The sequence below is a fragment of the Bos mutus genome, chromosome 8 (assembly GCF_027580195.1).
Source record: "Bos mutus isolate GX-2022 chromosome 8, NWIPB_WYAK_1.1, whole genome shotgun sequence".
Classification (NCBI taxonomy): domain Eukaryota; kingdom Metazoa; phylum Chordata; class Mammalia; order Artiodactyla; family Bovidae; genus Bos; species Bos mutus.
The window spans coordinates 30,919,827-30,935,436 of NC_091624.1; the positions used below are offsets into that span (position 1 = coordinate 30,919,827).

Sequence of the window (15,610 nt, forward strand, 5' to 3'; positions counted from 1 at the left end):
ATATACCCATTTGAATGCAGAGTTCCAGAAAATAGCAAGGAGAGATAAGAAAGCCTTCTTCAGTGATCAATGCAAAGAAATAGAAGAAAACAATAGAAAGGGAAAGACTAGAGATAGATCTCTTTAAGAAAATCAGAGATACCAAGGGAACTTTTCATAAAAAGATGGGCAGAATAAAGGGCAGAAATGGTATGGACCTAACCGAATCAGAAGAGATTAAGAAGAGGTGGCAAGAATACACAGAACTATACAAAAAAGGTCTTCATGACCCAGATAATTACCACGGTGTGATCACTCATCTTGGAATGCAAAATCAAGTGGGCCTTAGGAAACATCACTACAAACAAAGCTAGTGGAGGTGATGGAATTCCAGTTGAGCTGTTTGAAATCCTAAAAGATAATGCTATTAAAGTGCTACACTCAATATGTCAGCAAATTTGGTAAATTCAGCAGTGGCCACAAGACTGGAACAGGTCAGTTTTCATTCCAATCCCAAAGGCAATGCCAAAGAATGTTCAAACTACCACACAATTGTACTCATTTTTCATGCTAGTAAAGTAATGCTCAAAATTCTCCAAGCCAGGCTTCAACAGTACATGAACAGTACTTCCACATGTTCAAGCTGGATTTAGAAAAGGCAGAGGAACCAGAGATCAACTTGCCAGTGTCCACTGGATCATAGAAAAAGCAAGAGAATACCAGAAAAACATCTACTTCTGCTTTATTGACTGTGCCAAAGCCTTTGATTGTGTGGATCACAACAATCTGGAAAATTCTTCAAGAGATGGGAATACCAGACCACCTGACCTGCCTCCTGAGAAATCTGTATGCAGGTCAAGAAGCAACAGTTAGAACTGAACATGAACATCAGACTGGTTCCAAACCGGGAAAGGACTACGTCAAGGCTATATATTGTCACCCTGCTTATTTACTTTATATGCAGAGTACATCATGAGAAACGCTGGGCTAGATGAAGCACAAGTTGGAATCAAGATTGCCAGGAGAAATATCAGTAACCTCAGATATGAAGATGACACCACCCTTATGGCAGCAAGTGAAGAAGAACTAAAGAGCCTCTTGATGAAAGTGAAAGAGGAGAGTGAAAAAGTTGGCTTAAAGCTCAACAGTCAGAAAACGAAGATCATGGCATCCTGTTCCATCACTTCATGGCTAATAGATGGGGAAACAATGAAATCAGTCAGAGACTTTATTTTTTGGGGCTCCAATATCACTGCAGATGGTGACTGCAGCTATGAAATTAACAAGATGCTTGTTCCTTGGAAGAAAATCTGTGACCAACCTACATAGCATATTAAAAAGCAGAGACATTGCTCTGTTATAAAGGTCTGTCTAGTCAAAGCTATGGTTTTTCCAGTAGTCATGTATGGGTGTGAGAGTTGGACTATAAAGAAAGCTGAGCACTGAAAAATTATGCTTTTGAACTGTGGTGTTGGGGAACACTCTTGAGAGTCCCTTGGACTGCAAGGAGATCAAACCAGTCAATCCTAAAAGAAATCAGTCCTGAATATTCATTGGAAGGACTGATGCTGAAGCTGAAACTCCAATACTTTGGCCACTGGATGCGAAGAACTGACTCATTGGAAAAGATCCTGATGCTGGGAAAGATTGAAGGCAGGAGTAGAGGACAACAGAGGATGAGATGGTTGGATGGTATCACTGATTCGATGACATGAGTTTGAGTAAGTTCCCTGATTTGGTGATGGACAGGGAAGCCTGGCGTGCTGCAAGTCCATGGGGTCTCAAAGAGTCGGACATGACTGAGTGACTGAAGTGAACTGAGAATGGCCTTGCCCATCAGAACAAGATCCAGTTTCCCCCTCTCCCATCAGAAAGCTTCCATGAGTCTCTTATCCTTTTTCATCAGAAGGCAGATGGAATGAAAACCACAATCACAGAAAATTAACCAAACTGATCACATGGACCACAGCCTTATCTAACTCAGTGAAACTATGAGCCGTGCCGTGTAGGGCAACCCAAGACGAACGGGTCATGTGGAGAGTTCTGATGAAACATGGTCCACTGGAGAAGGGAATGGCAAACCACTTCAGTGTTTTTGCCTTGAGAACCCCATGAACAGTGTGTAGATTAACTGGGATTTAAAAAAAAACAAACAGTGCATTTGTGAAAAAAAAGTTGAAATCTCCCTGAATCTGAAGAGCCATCCCTATTTTACAAGGCATTTCTTTCTTTTTGAGATGCCTTAACCCTGCCTGATGTATGAACACAGATCACCTCATGCTCTCACCAGTTATTCTCTTCTGTGTGGTAGATTGGATGTCTTTTCCTTCTTGTGGCAGTAGCCCTTACAGGGCAAAGCAGTAGCCATATAATATAGCTAAGGGACTGGATATGGAGGGAGAAGCCTTGGATTTTCTCTTCTTCAGAGCCAAGACTGGGAAGACGGAAACATTATATGAGGACAGGCATGAGAAAGACAAAGAAAGCACTGGAAATATATCCCTGGCCACTTCTGGTGGTTTTTAATTTTTCTAGAGAACTTAGCTGAAAATAGAAAATGCAGACTATTTCAACAATTTAAAACCTTTTATTGTGCTCATTTGGTAAGTTATGTCTTGATGGCTGCAGTCCATGAGGTCGCTAAGAGTTGGACACGACTGAATGACTTCACTTTCACTTTTCACTTTCATGCATTGGAGAAGGAAATGGCAACCCACTCCAGTGTTCTTGCCTGGAGAATCCCAGGGACGGGGGAGCCTGGTGGGCTGCCATCTGTGGGGTCGCACAGAGTCAGACATGACTGAAGCGACTTAGCAGCAGCAGCAGCAGCAGCAGCATTTATGAACTGTACATTTTCTTTTTTTCCTTACCTTTGGGGCGATGTCTGTACAGTAAATATGTAGCTGGAAGTTAAAAAAATTTTTTCCTGTTATTGTGGAAGGTAATACATACAGAAAAGTGCATAAGCATAATTTATACTTTAATAAATTAGTAAAACATTAATACCTATGTTACTTTCATCTAGGTCAATAGATAGACGATTGCCAGCATCCCGGAAACCATTCACATGTACCCTCCCAAAAGGACTGCTTTCTTTCCTCTAAAGGTAGCAGATTTCATGGCTTTTTTAGGGTAATTGCTACAGTTTAGTTTTGCCTGTTTTTGAATTATATACAATTATATAAATGAATCATATCTTATGGATAGCTTATTTTTCTCAACCTTATGATTGTCAGATCATCTCTATGCCTATAGTAGTAGTTCCTATATTTTCATTGCTCCATAGTATTCCCTTTATGAATATTTTGTTTATTCTACTCTTGATCGGCACACGGATTGTTTTCAAATTGGGCCTGTGACGAATAATACTTCTTTGAGCATTCTGGTAGTGTACATAAACACTTAAGTTCATAGGGTGCTTTGAGGGAAGATGTGTACTTTGTAGATCGTTGTCTGATCATTCCACAGTTTACTGTGAGATGTGTGGAAGTTTCTTGCTATGAGTCTCTGAAATTGCATGGGTCAAAAATTGAAAAAATAAAGGTTAGACTGTGTGGTTGAGGTATTGCTGGGGACGCTGAGCTTGAGGATAGTCTCTAGAGTTTTCTTTGAAAGCACATTTAGAAATGTTTTTTATTGATGCCGATTAAACTCATACAGGTAACAGGCAAATCTATGCTGTTCATTCTGATTTGGTAACTAAATGAACCAAAGTACCGTTTGAAAGGAGGAAAGGAAAGAAAGAGAAGCAGGAGAAAGTGGAGGGGGAAGAAGAGAAGGAGGAAGATAAAGGGAAAAAGAAAAAGAGGGACCAGAGGTGCGAGACGGGACTCATGATCCTGATCGACGTTAGAGCCTGAATCCCTCATGTGAGTATCAGAAGTAGAAGACAAACTCTTAGGGTTTTGGGGTCAATCTAGACAAATTAATTCAAATGATAATATAAAATAAAGACTAGTTAATGAATCTTTCTTTAAAAAAAATTTCCTGCTGTGATTGCAGTATTTTCCTCGTAGTTATGTTATTTCTGTGTTATATTTTAAACTTTGCATTTTGTTTTACATTTCTATGTTATTAGGTGCATGCAGATTTAGAACTCTCACATATTCCTGGTTAATTCAACATTTTGTCATTACGAAGTGATCCTTTTTACCTCTAGTAAGCTTTTTGCCCCCAGAGTGTGTTTAAATAGAAACTGTTTGATTTTTTTGGTTAAGTTAGCATGGTATTTTCCTCCTATTCTTTTAACCTCTCTATAATCCCAGTACCCTTATGTTTTAGATATGTCTTTTATAACAGCATATAGCTTTTTAAAAATTTTCTAAACTGATAATATTTGGCTTTTGCTTGTAGAATTTAATCCATTTGTGTATTATGTAATTACTGATATATTTGAGTTTAAAGTCAACCATTCTTATTGTGTATTTTTTTATTTGTTTTGCCTATTTTGTATTCCTTTTCTGTCCAGTCTTGCCCTCTTAGGAATTAAGTGTTTTTTACTATAAATTTTTCTCCTCTGATAACTTGGAAATTATATACTACCTTTTATTCTCTCATTAGTGGCTAGCATAGAAATTATGATATGCATTTTTGAATTATTAAAGTCAAACGTTAACACTTTTTTCCTCATTTTCCTGGATAATGCAAGGAATTTAGAACTCTATAAGTCTGTCCTTCTCCTAGAGTATTACTATTGTTTGGTATATTTTAAATTTAAATTATATATTATATATATATATAAAACTAATGATACTGTTCTTATTTTATACTCTAAGTACTAATTTTAAATTTCCCATGATACACTATTTTTTATGGTTTCCATTTCTTCTAACATCTCTAGACTTCCACCTGGGGTCATTTCCATCTGCCTGAAGAGCATCGTCTAGAGCAGATTTACTGGTGAGAAATTCTTTCAATGTGTCTGAAAGTCTTTCTTTTACCTTTTTATTCCTAAAGAATCTTTTCGCTGGATGTAGTATTCTCAGTTGGTCCTTTCTTCCTTTCATTGCATTGAATATATGCTTTCTAGCTTTTTCTTACTGTATTTCTATGTATCTTATCCATTCTTCTGTAATTTCACATTGTTTTTACTTTCTGTGTTGAATTCTGGTTAGTTTCTTCTAATACATCTTCCAAGTCCATCAAATCCCTTTGCAGCTGGGTCTAATTAACTGTCAGACCCATTTGTTGAATTCTTCATTTCAGGTTTTTTTTTTTTTTTTTAGTTCTAGAATTCTGCTGTATTGTTTCTTCATCTGCAGGGTCATTTTTTATAATTTTTAGTTTCTTGATGAAATTTTTTATCTTCACAAGGGACCCTCTTAGTTACTTTATATATTTTTTTTAATTTATTTATTACCAGATAATTGTTTTACAGAATTTTGTTGCTTTCTGTCAAACCTCACCATGAATCAGCCATAGATATACATATATCCCTTCCCTTTTGTACCTCCCTCCCATCTCCCTCCCCATCCCTCTAGGTTGATACAGAGCCCCTGTTTGAGTTTCCTGAGACATACAGCAAATTCCCATTGGCTATCTATTTCACATATGGTAATATAAGTTTCCATGTTACTCTTCTCCGTACATCTCATCCTCTCCTCCCCTCTCCCCATGTCCATATTTCTGTGTCTGTTTCTCCATTTTTGTCTAGTTTTTAAACTATCTTGAGTCCCTCTCTGTTTCATTTTGTGTTTGTTTTTGTTCATTGTTTTGGGGCTTTTATGTTTTTTTTTCCTTTCTGTATGTTTGTCTTTAATTATGCAATTTTTGTTGGATTTGAAAAATTTAACTTTAGAAATAATTAGAAAACTACGATGATATTACTTTTTTTCAGAGAGGGAGTTGTTTGCATCTTCCAGGTGGCTAGCAGCATTAGTAACCTGGGACCACTTTAATTAAGTTTTGGTTTCATAGCCGGGCTATAGTCTCCATGTTGACGAGTTCATTTCTGGGCTACCCATGGTCTCAGGGTGCATCTCTGTGGGTGCAGTCCTCAGTGTGAGGTGGTTTACCAGGACCTCACTTTGACAGGCTTGGCCTGCTACTTTTACTCTCTAGTAAAGTTGTCAAAAGAGCTGCTTTGCCATTTAACCACCTCTGCAGGATTGGAAAAGTCTCCTTTGGCCTGTGCAACCTTATGTGCCAAGATCTTTCTCTGAAAATTTCACACTCTCTTGCTGTTTGATGATTTTTGAATTATGTTTTTATGTTTCACATAGCCTTATAGAATAACTTTCAGCAGGAAGGTTGGTCTTAACTCTGTAGTCTGAAATAGAACTGAAATTGGGTACAATTTTAACTAAGTATGTTTACATTAAATATAGTCTGTATCATACTTTTGTCTGCCTCACCTATCCTGGTTAATCAAGAGAACGTGTTATAGATTTTACCTCCAGCCATTTTAGAGTGGCTAAAATAGCCTGATAAAACGTATTTGGAAGATATTGGAGAACTGTGAATGTACTCACAACTCAAGGGTTTAAGATCTTGGGATGAAGGCAAGTCCTAAGTTCTGAGCAGACATTTTACTGCAGTTTTTCAACCTCAGGGCCTTGCCATTCCTTGAGAAGCTAGAACCTAGAAGAGGGCCTGTGCCACTAAAAGTGAGAAAAGTTAGCAGTATTTTTGTCAGTTTCACAGGATTGTGGAGGCATACATTGGAGTTGCAAGGGAAATTTTGTTAATCTGACTACCTAAAAATATAAAGCTTCTAAACATCAAGAAATATAAACACAGGAGAATGGATAAAGTTAGAAAAATCAGTATTTATCATCCTCTAATAGACCTAAAATGTCATCAGTGGATTCTAAAGCCATTAGCGAAAAAGTGGTGGTGAACTTTATAATGGATGGATTTGGTTGATAATACCTGAAACCACTCATCAGTTTCAACATTATGATATGTGGGACTACCAAATTATGTATACCTTCTCATTTAATTTGAAGAACACAAATCCACAAGTGAAATATTCTTGCAAAGGAATTGACTCTGAATCTAATGAACCCTCTAGATCTAGCTGTCAGTTTATGAACAATAAAGAAGAGAACAAAACACATCACACAATACCACAAGAATGCTAAGTGTACAAGTATGAGAAATTCTGTAGGTCATATGTGTTGGTTTCTCCAGGGGTTAAATGAAAAGGTTAAAACAAATAAAAGTGGGATACTTGTTACAGGTTAGAGATTTACATTGTTTTGTTACAGCTTAAAGGAAAGATATCAGTATGGACTGCATGCAATGTGTTGATGTTGTTTGGATTGTAATATAAACAATCCAAATATAAAGGGAATTTTTTAAGAAATCTGAACATAGAAGGGCTGTTAGATATTATTAGTGGCTTTATTGGGTATGAAAGAGGTGTAGTTAAGTTTCTTTTTTTAAAAGTCTTTTAAAAAAAGATATAAATAAAGGTATTTTGAGTAAAGTGATATGGTATCTGTGCTTTGCTTTAAAAATGGAAAATCTCGATAATTGTTTGAACTGGTTAAAGGGTAAATAGGGTACATTTGGCTGTTTTCTCTACCATTTTTTTGTATACTAAAACATACTTATTGAACAGTTATCAAAAAAAAGAGAAGAATAAACATCATAAACAGAATTTCGCTTGTGCCCCATAATTTGTGTTTTAAGTGAGATCATTATAAATTACTCTCCTTATTGAGTGAAAGTATATGGTTTATGTCGGATCAAAAGTGCATAAACTTGTTTTATCTGTATAGTGTATTTCCCAGTTGTTAGTTGTATCTGTTAGACCCATATAACTCTTCCAGTTCTGAGGAGGCAAACCTTAGTCTCATTAAAACCATGCAGAAGAGAAGGGAAGTTCTTCAGAGCAAAAGTGAGGTGCATATGTAGTTATCCCTCTATATCTGCAAGGTGTTTATTCCAGGACCTTCACAGATGCCAAAATCCACAAATGCTTAATTCCCTTATATAAAGTGGCATAATACTTGTATATAACCTATACACATTCTTCATATACTTTAAATCATTTCTAGATTTCTTAAAATACAATGTAAATGCTATATAAATAGTTGTAAATATAAGATAAAAGTTATGTATATAGTAGTGGGTGCATGGTAAATTCAAGTTTTGTTTTTTGGAAACTTCTGTAATTAAAAATTTTTTCTATCCATATAGATGCAGAACCTGCAGATAAGGAGGGCTGACCATACATTAAAAGAACAGGATAGGGTGTTGGGGGGCAGAAACAACAGATATATCCACTGTCTCATGCTGGTTACTCAGGACATTTGAACCTATTGCTTTCCATACACAGAATTTTTAAAACAGTTTCCACTAACATAATTTAGCTCTCTCTTCCTTCCGAAAAGGGAGATAATTCAAAGTAATGCCTGGTTAATGCATTTAGCTTCAAGTCCAAGAGTTCTGGATAATGTCAGTTCCTCTTCCCATCTTTGTTATTTTCTGTAAATTATAGATTTTTAGCAAATCTATCCACTTATAATATACTTTATATATGCAGTAGTAGAAGGGGAAATAAAAGAGAAGGGAATCTTTAAAAGTTATATGACATAGCAAGCAAGACATATACAGATAGCATCCAGAAACCTCATTCATGCATTTTGACCAAGCAGGCGTAATTTGCACATGATGACAGAGTGCTGCTGGGCACACCCAGCTTTGTGGCTTGGAGATCAGTCCAGTCACTGAGGGCTGTTATAAGCTTTTTCCAGAATCCAGATCTTCCACACAGGTTTTCAAGAGCATAGGGTGTCGTAGCTGACCAGAGCTGGGTCATAGCTGAGTGGCAGAGCAGTTCAGTATGGACAGATAAGCTGTGCAGTGATTGTTGCTCTGGGCTTTACCCATATGTTCTCTTTCTCTGGCAAATGGATGAGCCAATGAGTGGTCTGAAACCCATGTAGTACATGTTACCTTCAGAATCCCAGAGGTATCAGCCAAGCATTTTGCCTCTTCGTGGGTGTGAGGTAGGTATAGCAGTTATCATTCACCTTATTTTTGTTTGTTTATTATTTTGAGTCAGTAACTAGTACACATGGCATTAAATTGAAAAAGTGCAAAAAAGTGTACAGTAAAATTACAGAAAAGATTTCCTTTCCTGCACTTACCTTCCAGCCACCTCGGCCTCCACAATGGAGGCAACCTCTGGTACTGGATTCTTGTGTATCTTCATTTTAAAGGACACATTGTCATCTGACACAGATCATTGGATTATAAGAAACTTCTGGAGTGGCAGACCCTGTATGTTCATGTAATTTGTATCCCACCATATGGAATACAGACAAAGCACCTGTATCTTCATACTCTCCAGGTTCTGTCAGCCTGGTATCTTCACTGTGGTAGACCAGTGTAATGTGCTGTATCTGGAGTTGATATCTCTGAGGCAGGTAAAAGGCAACTGCTTTCTCATATCCTCAGTTTATCCCCATGGAGAAATGGAGATAACCCGTTCATAACTGAATTCTAGGTGCCAAGGGTATTAATTTGCCCCAGTCAGGACTCACATCCAAAAGTGCACCTTGAGTTGGAGTGACCACTCGATTATGACAGTGTGATATTGCTGACTAAGACCCATTGGCCCCTCATCTGGGAAGTGGGGTTCTCTGCAAATCATCAGATGTTTGACTGTTTTGATAGTCCAGTGCTTTCACTTAGCCATTCCTACTAGAATATCTTAATGATTCAGGGCCCTTGTGTGAAGGTGATGCCTCATTGATCTGTATTACCCTCTTCCATGGACTTCTGGTTTCCAGTTCCATAATAGGAACAGGAGTTTCGCTGCCATTTTACCTGATTGGCCTAGGAGCCGTTCTAAATTCCCCTCCTTTCTGCAAAGATGTGTTGTCTGTAGCCCACTATCTGGTATCAGTTTGTATCAGATATTATATAACATCAGAGATATCAGTTTGTGTTCTTGTGTTAAAAATCACAGAAACCAACAGTCATTAATTTAAGCAAAACTATTATTATTGGAAGGCTCCTGGGTAACTGACCGAATCAAAGAGAATGCTGCAAACTCATAGTTTGTTAAGGACATGCATAGAGATCTAGATCAAGAGACTCTTTGGATGGCTTAATTCCACCCTTATCACAAGCTACTGAAGATTCAGATTCCCAGCAGAGTGTCTGCTTTGTTAAATTTGAATCATCCTCTCACTCCTTGGCTTGATGACATAGGTACCATAAAATGATTAAAGGATCTGCCAAGACTTGGGGAATGTAAGAGAGATACTTTCCTAAAGGAAGAGTAAGATGTTGTAACTAAAAATGGAGGAGGAATGGTAAACAGACAAAACCAACAGATGTCCTTTCCAGAATGTTCAGATTAGGTCAGCATTTCTCAGTTGGGGCCTCACTGGCCTTTGGGGGAAGACCATTTTCCTTTTTGAGCTGTTGTTCCAATGCATTGCAGCGTGTTCCGTGTCCTTGACTCTGGGATACGAAATGTCAGGACCACCCTTACTGTTCCCATCACAGCCAGAGCACCACCCATTTCACAGTCGCTACCATCAGGCTGCTCCCACTGCCACCCTCCCCAGATAGGCTGTGAAATAGAGCATCCAGGACCACTACACTGCATGATCTCTAACGCATTTTGTTATAACATTTAGCTTAGAACTATACTTTGGAAAATATTCCCTCATTCAACAGTTACTATTGGCCATGGTAATGCTAAGTCACTTCAGTCGTGTCCGACTCTGTGCGACCCCATAGACGGCAGCCCACCAGGCTCCCCCGTCCCTGGGATTCTCCAGGCAAGAACACTGGAGTGGGTTGCCACTTCCTTCTCCAATGCATGAAAGTGAGAAGTAAAAGTTAAGTCACTCAGTCGTGCCCGACTCTTAGCGACCCCATGGACTGCAGCCTACCAGGCTCCTCTGTCCATGGGAGTTTCCAGGCAAGAGTACTGGAGTGGGGTGCCATTGCCTTCTCCGATAATTGGCCATGCATGGGCTAAATTCAAGGATGACAGAGGATGTATTTACCAGTAGAGGAGATAGTAAGTGAGTGAACAAATAAATGCCCAGAGTAATTAACTGATTTGCCAAGAGCTGTGGAGGAATCAGCAGAAAGACCTGGAAGCAGGGTTTCATATGTTGGTAAATAGATGCAAGGCCTTGACTGGACTGGTCAGCTGGCTAGAGGCAACATAGGAGGTGGGTGGGTATGCTGGAGCTCTGTTTATCAAGGTCTTATTAGAGACTCTGGTAAGGAGCTGGGATAATTTATGCAAGGAGTTGAGATTTCTTTCCAAGGAACGTATTGAAGAGATTTTTAGGCAAGAGTGGGTCTGATTTACATTTGGGAAAGTTGTTTTTGTTGACAGTGTAGAAAATGAATTGGAGAGGAACAGGTGGGACCAGATAGAAGACTCTAGGGAAGAAATAGACAGGAATGGGGTGGGATAGCAGCAGTGGAAATGGAAAGAAATGAATGAGGTCAAATGAAAGCATGAATATTTATTTTAGGAATAGAATGAACAGGTATTGGTGATGGCTTGGATGAAGATAATAGGAGAGAATAATCAGATGTCTGGATTTTTGACTATTAGGTGCCATTTGATAGTATGCATATATTCTCTATTATTAAACTTTTTAAGAAACTTTATGGTACTTTTCAAAACTAAATTTTTAGTACTATTTTAAAATTTTATCTTCCTGGTCTAGATTTTTTTCTTTTGCACTGTAGCCAAATTGTACGACCTTCTTATTTTGTTCTTACTTTCTTGTTTAGTAATGAAAATCTCCTTTGTTGATGTTTTTGGCATTTAATTGGGAGCATTTTATCTGTTAATTATTGCTTTTGAAGATTTAAACTCACTCACCCCTTGCAGAGTAGTCTTTTGATATTAGATGGCTGACTATCATCCCTGCCCCAGGAAAGTAGGAGTCTGTAAAAGCCTGCACCTGCTGAAGGCAGCCTTCCATTCTCTCCCCTGTATGCTTCCTAGGGCTGTGGGTGGCGAGGAGCTGGGGTGGTGGGGAGGCACCTGGAGTTTATTTACCCGACTCTGCCTGAGGCATATGCTCTCTGTGTATGTAACTCTATGATTCTTTTTAACATGTTCTTCAGATGTGTAGTCAGGTTTATGGGTTTTTATTTTCTGTCACTTAGGACAGATATACCTTCCCAATAATTAGAGTTTATCTTACTTTACCAAAATATGATTTCTTCTTGTGAATGGAGATGAAGCATACACAGCAGTCTTTAAATAAATTAAGCAGATTGTTCAAATCCATGCATGTGGAATGAATTATTTTACTTTTTTCTAAGAATTGAGAAACCAGGAAGAAAATTCATTAGACAGTAATGCCCAGAGATTTTTTTTTTTTACACCTAAATGAGAAGCCAGAAATGCATATAAAACATAAGAACTTCAAAAACATTTCTTAGACACAGACTATTATGAAACTTCCATGGATGTTTTTGATTTCCCATTACATTAAAATACTCAAATGAACTTCATATTCAGAACATTTAAAAATAGCTCAATCTTAAATAGAAGATATAAAGTATTATCAGCTGTGCTTTTTGTACATAATTAGTGATGTGCCTGTGGAGGTATAATGACTTTTAGTGTAATGATATTACTCATGATAGAAAGTTCAGGTGGTAAAAATTGGAGATACAGCTGGGTGACACATTTTAAAATAACTCAAAGATGACTTCACAGAAGGCATGCTGTTTTGATCCCTTGTAATCCTCCTTATAACCCACTGTCAGAACTCATCAGTGGTTGTGAAGACACTGAGAAAAGATTCTTTCTTAATGTTTTATTTCCCCCTCTTTCTTACAGTTTTGACATATGTTTACTGTTTTCTTCAGTGTGTAGCCAACCACCGTGAAGGCACAATACTTTGTCCCTTTTTCTGAGATGGCTGAAGACTCAGCAGGCCTTCCTTCTAATTATCAGTTTTGGATGCAGAAGCTTTCTGTCTGGACCCAGGCCTCCACTTTGGAAACCCAGCGAGACATCTGCCTTCACCTGCCACAGTTCCAGGAGTTCCTGAGGCGGATGTATGAAACCTTGAAAGAGATGGTGAGTAGTGGATCAAAATGAAGTAATAGTGTTATTCTGTGACATCAGGAACTCTTCACCAGACTTCATTAAGCCTGAATGCAGTCAGGGACTTGTGGTATTGACCTCACATACTGAAGAATTAGACAGACAAATTACCTGTAAGTAATGGAGACAGGAAGTGGTTTGCTAGTGTCTGATTTATTATGACTCCAGTCTTTTCCTTCTTGAAGAGTTATATTGTCACATGAGACTTCCTGACCAATCAAGTTGTTTTTAAATAAACAAGACTTTGACACTTGTTGTCAGGTCATAATTAGGGTTCTTTTAAAGGTCTTTGTATCTCTCAAATATTGAAGAGTTTGAAGAAATGCTTACTCTTTTCTCAACTCTGTTCTAAAATGGGCTCAACTAAGAGATGATAAAATTTAAGATCTCTTCTTTCAGGTATTTTAAGTGGACTTTTCTTGTGACTACTAAGATTATGAGTGTCTTCACTATTGTTATGTAAGTTATTGTGTTCAAAATTTGATGTATTTTTGTTTTGACATAAAATTTCTTAGTTTTATTGCAATAGGTATTTTTGTGAATTAGTGCATTTTCATATTATGAAAACATTATACTTATTTTCTAATTTCAAAATGAGAAGCAAAATTACCATTTAATATAGGTATTCTTGTGTTAAAATTTTCTTTCCTTAATCAAAGGAGCAAGTAGGAAATTTGAAGAATAATTCATAGTGATGATGTCAGTTCTCATATCTCTAGAAAGTAGAAATGTTGCAGTCTGTATGAACAACTAATGCTAACTTTTTTAACAAGACTTTTGTAACTTGACCTTAAAGTGATTCTGGAAAGTCCAGGGCTGACCCTAATGCTGAGACATATGTGAGGAATTTATTGCTTCAGCAGTAGGAAATGCGTATCATTTCAGCTTATGTGTACATTATCCCAATTTGGTCTTATTTCATTTTTTAACTTTCTTGAAAGGTAAAGAAGTAGGAAAAGGGGCATGTGTATGTTTGAACCTTAGGCTGTTTTCTATTTGATGTATATTTTTGTGTGTGTTAGGTTTTAGGTTGTTGTGGACAAGTATGAGGTCATTTAGCATATAGTAATCACAATAGTAATAAACAGAGATATATATCTGTATGTTTTGGCTGCTCTTATTTCTTTTTACAAGTTCCAGAGTTCTTGTCCTTCTAAACCTTACTTGAGATAGTGCTACTGGAGCTGACTCAGGAAGTTCTCTTATTATATTAGAACTAAAAAAAATGAGGGTGAAGATATGGTGTTATGTAGATATTCAGTTCAGTTCAGTTCAGTCGTTCAGTCGTGTCTGACTCTTTGCGACCCCATGAATCGCAGCAAGCCAGGCCTCCCTGTCCATCACCAGCTCCCGGAGTTCACTCAGACTCACGTCCATCGATTCAGTGATGCCATCCAGCCATCTCATCCTCTGTTGTCCTCCTTTCCTCCTGCCCCCAATACCTCCCAGCATCAGGGTCTTTTCCAGTGAGTCAACTCTTCGCATGAGGTAGCCAAAAGTACTGGAATTTCAGCTTTAGCATCATTCCTTCCAAAGAACACCCAGGACTGATCTCCTTTAGAATGGACTGGTTGGACCTCCTTGCCGTCCATGGGACTCTCAAGAGTCTTCTCCAACACCACGGTTCAAAAGCATCAATTCTTCAGTGCTCAGCTTTCTTTTTTTTTTTTTTTTTAATTTTATTTTATTTTTAAACTTTACATAATTGTATTAGTTTTGCCAAATATCAAAATGAATCCGCCACAGGCATACATGTGTTCCCATCCTGAACCCTCCTCCCTCCCTCCTCCCCACACCATCCCTCTGGGTCGTCCCAGTGCACCAGCCCCAAGCATCCAGTATCGCAGTGGTCGAACCTGGACTGGCAACTCGTTTCTTACATGATATTCTACATGTTTCAATGTCACTCTCCCAAATCTTCCCACCCTCTCCCTCTCCCACAGAGTCCATAAGACTGTTCTATACATCAGTGTCTCTTTTGCTGTCTCGTACACCAGGTTATTGTTACCATCTTTCTAAATTCCATATATATGCGTTAGTATACTGTATTTCTGTTTTTCCTTCTGGCTTACTTCACTCTGTATAATAGGCTCCAGTTTCATCCACCTCATTAGAACTGATTCAAATGTATTCTTTTTAATGGCTGAGTAATACTCCATTGTGTATATGTACCACAGCTTTCTTATCCATTCATCTGCTGATGGACATCTAGGTTGCTTCCATGTCCTGGCTATTATAAACAGTGCTGCGATGAACATTGGGGTACATGTGTCTCTTTCCCTTCTGGTTTCCTCAGTGTGTATGCCCAGCAGTGGGATTGCTGGATCATAAGGCAGTTCTATTTCCAGTTTTTAAGGAATCTCCACACTGTTCTCCATAGTGGCTGTACTAGTTTGCATTCCCACCAACAGTGTAAGAGGGTTCCCTTTTCTCCACACCCTCTCCAGCACTTATTATTTGTAGACTTTTGGATCGCGGCCATTCTGACTGCTGTGAAATGGTATCTCATAGTGGTTTTGATTTGCATTTCTCTGATAATGAGTGATGTTGAGCATCTTTTCATGTGTTTGTTAG

The 15,610-nt window shown here is 38.1% G+C and overlaps 1 protein-coding gene across 23 annotated transcripts in view; it reads left to right on the top strand.

Annotated features, from left to right (window-relative positions):
- Positions 1-15,610, top strand: part of FANCC (FA complementation group C) — a 348,242-nt gene that overhangs the window by 119,417 nt on the left and 213,215 nt on the right. For 5 of the 23 annotated variants that reach the window (XM_070375323.1, XM_070375329.1, XM_070375333.1 and 2 more), the window contains 4 exons: positions 3,005-3,085; positions 3,640-3,848; positions 4,820-4,878; positions 12,796-13,009. In XM_070375323.1, coding sequence (XP_070231424.1) covers positions 12,845-13,009 — 165 coding nt within the window. In that variant the 5' untranslated portion in view covers positions 3,005-3,085; positions 3,640-3,848; positions 4,820-4,878; positions 12,796-12,844. Of the gene's footprint in view, positions 1-3,004; positions 3,086-3,639; positions 3,849-4,819; positions 4,879-12,766; positions 13,010-15,610 lie in introns of all 23 variants that reach the window. The other 18 variants (XM_070375328.1, XM_070375339.1, XM_070375342.1 and 15 more) reach the window with 8 other exon arrangements.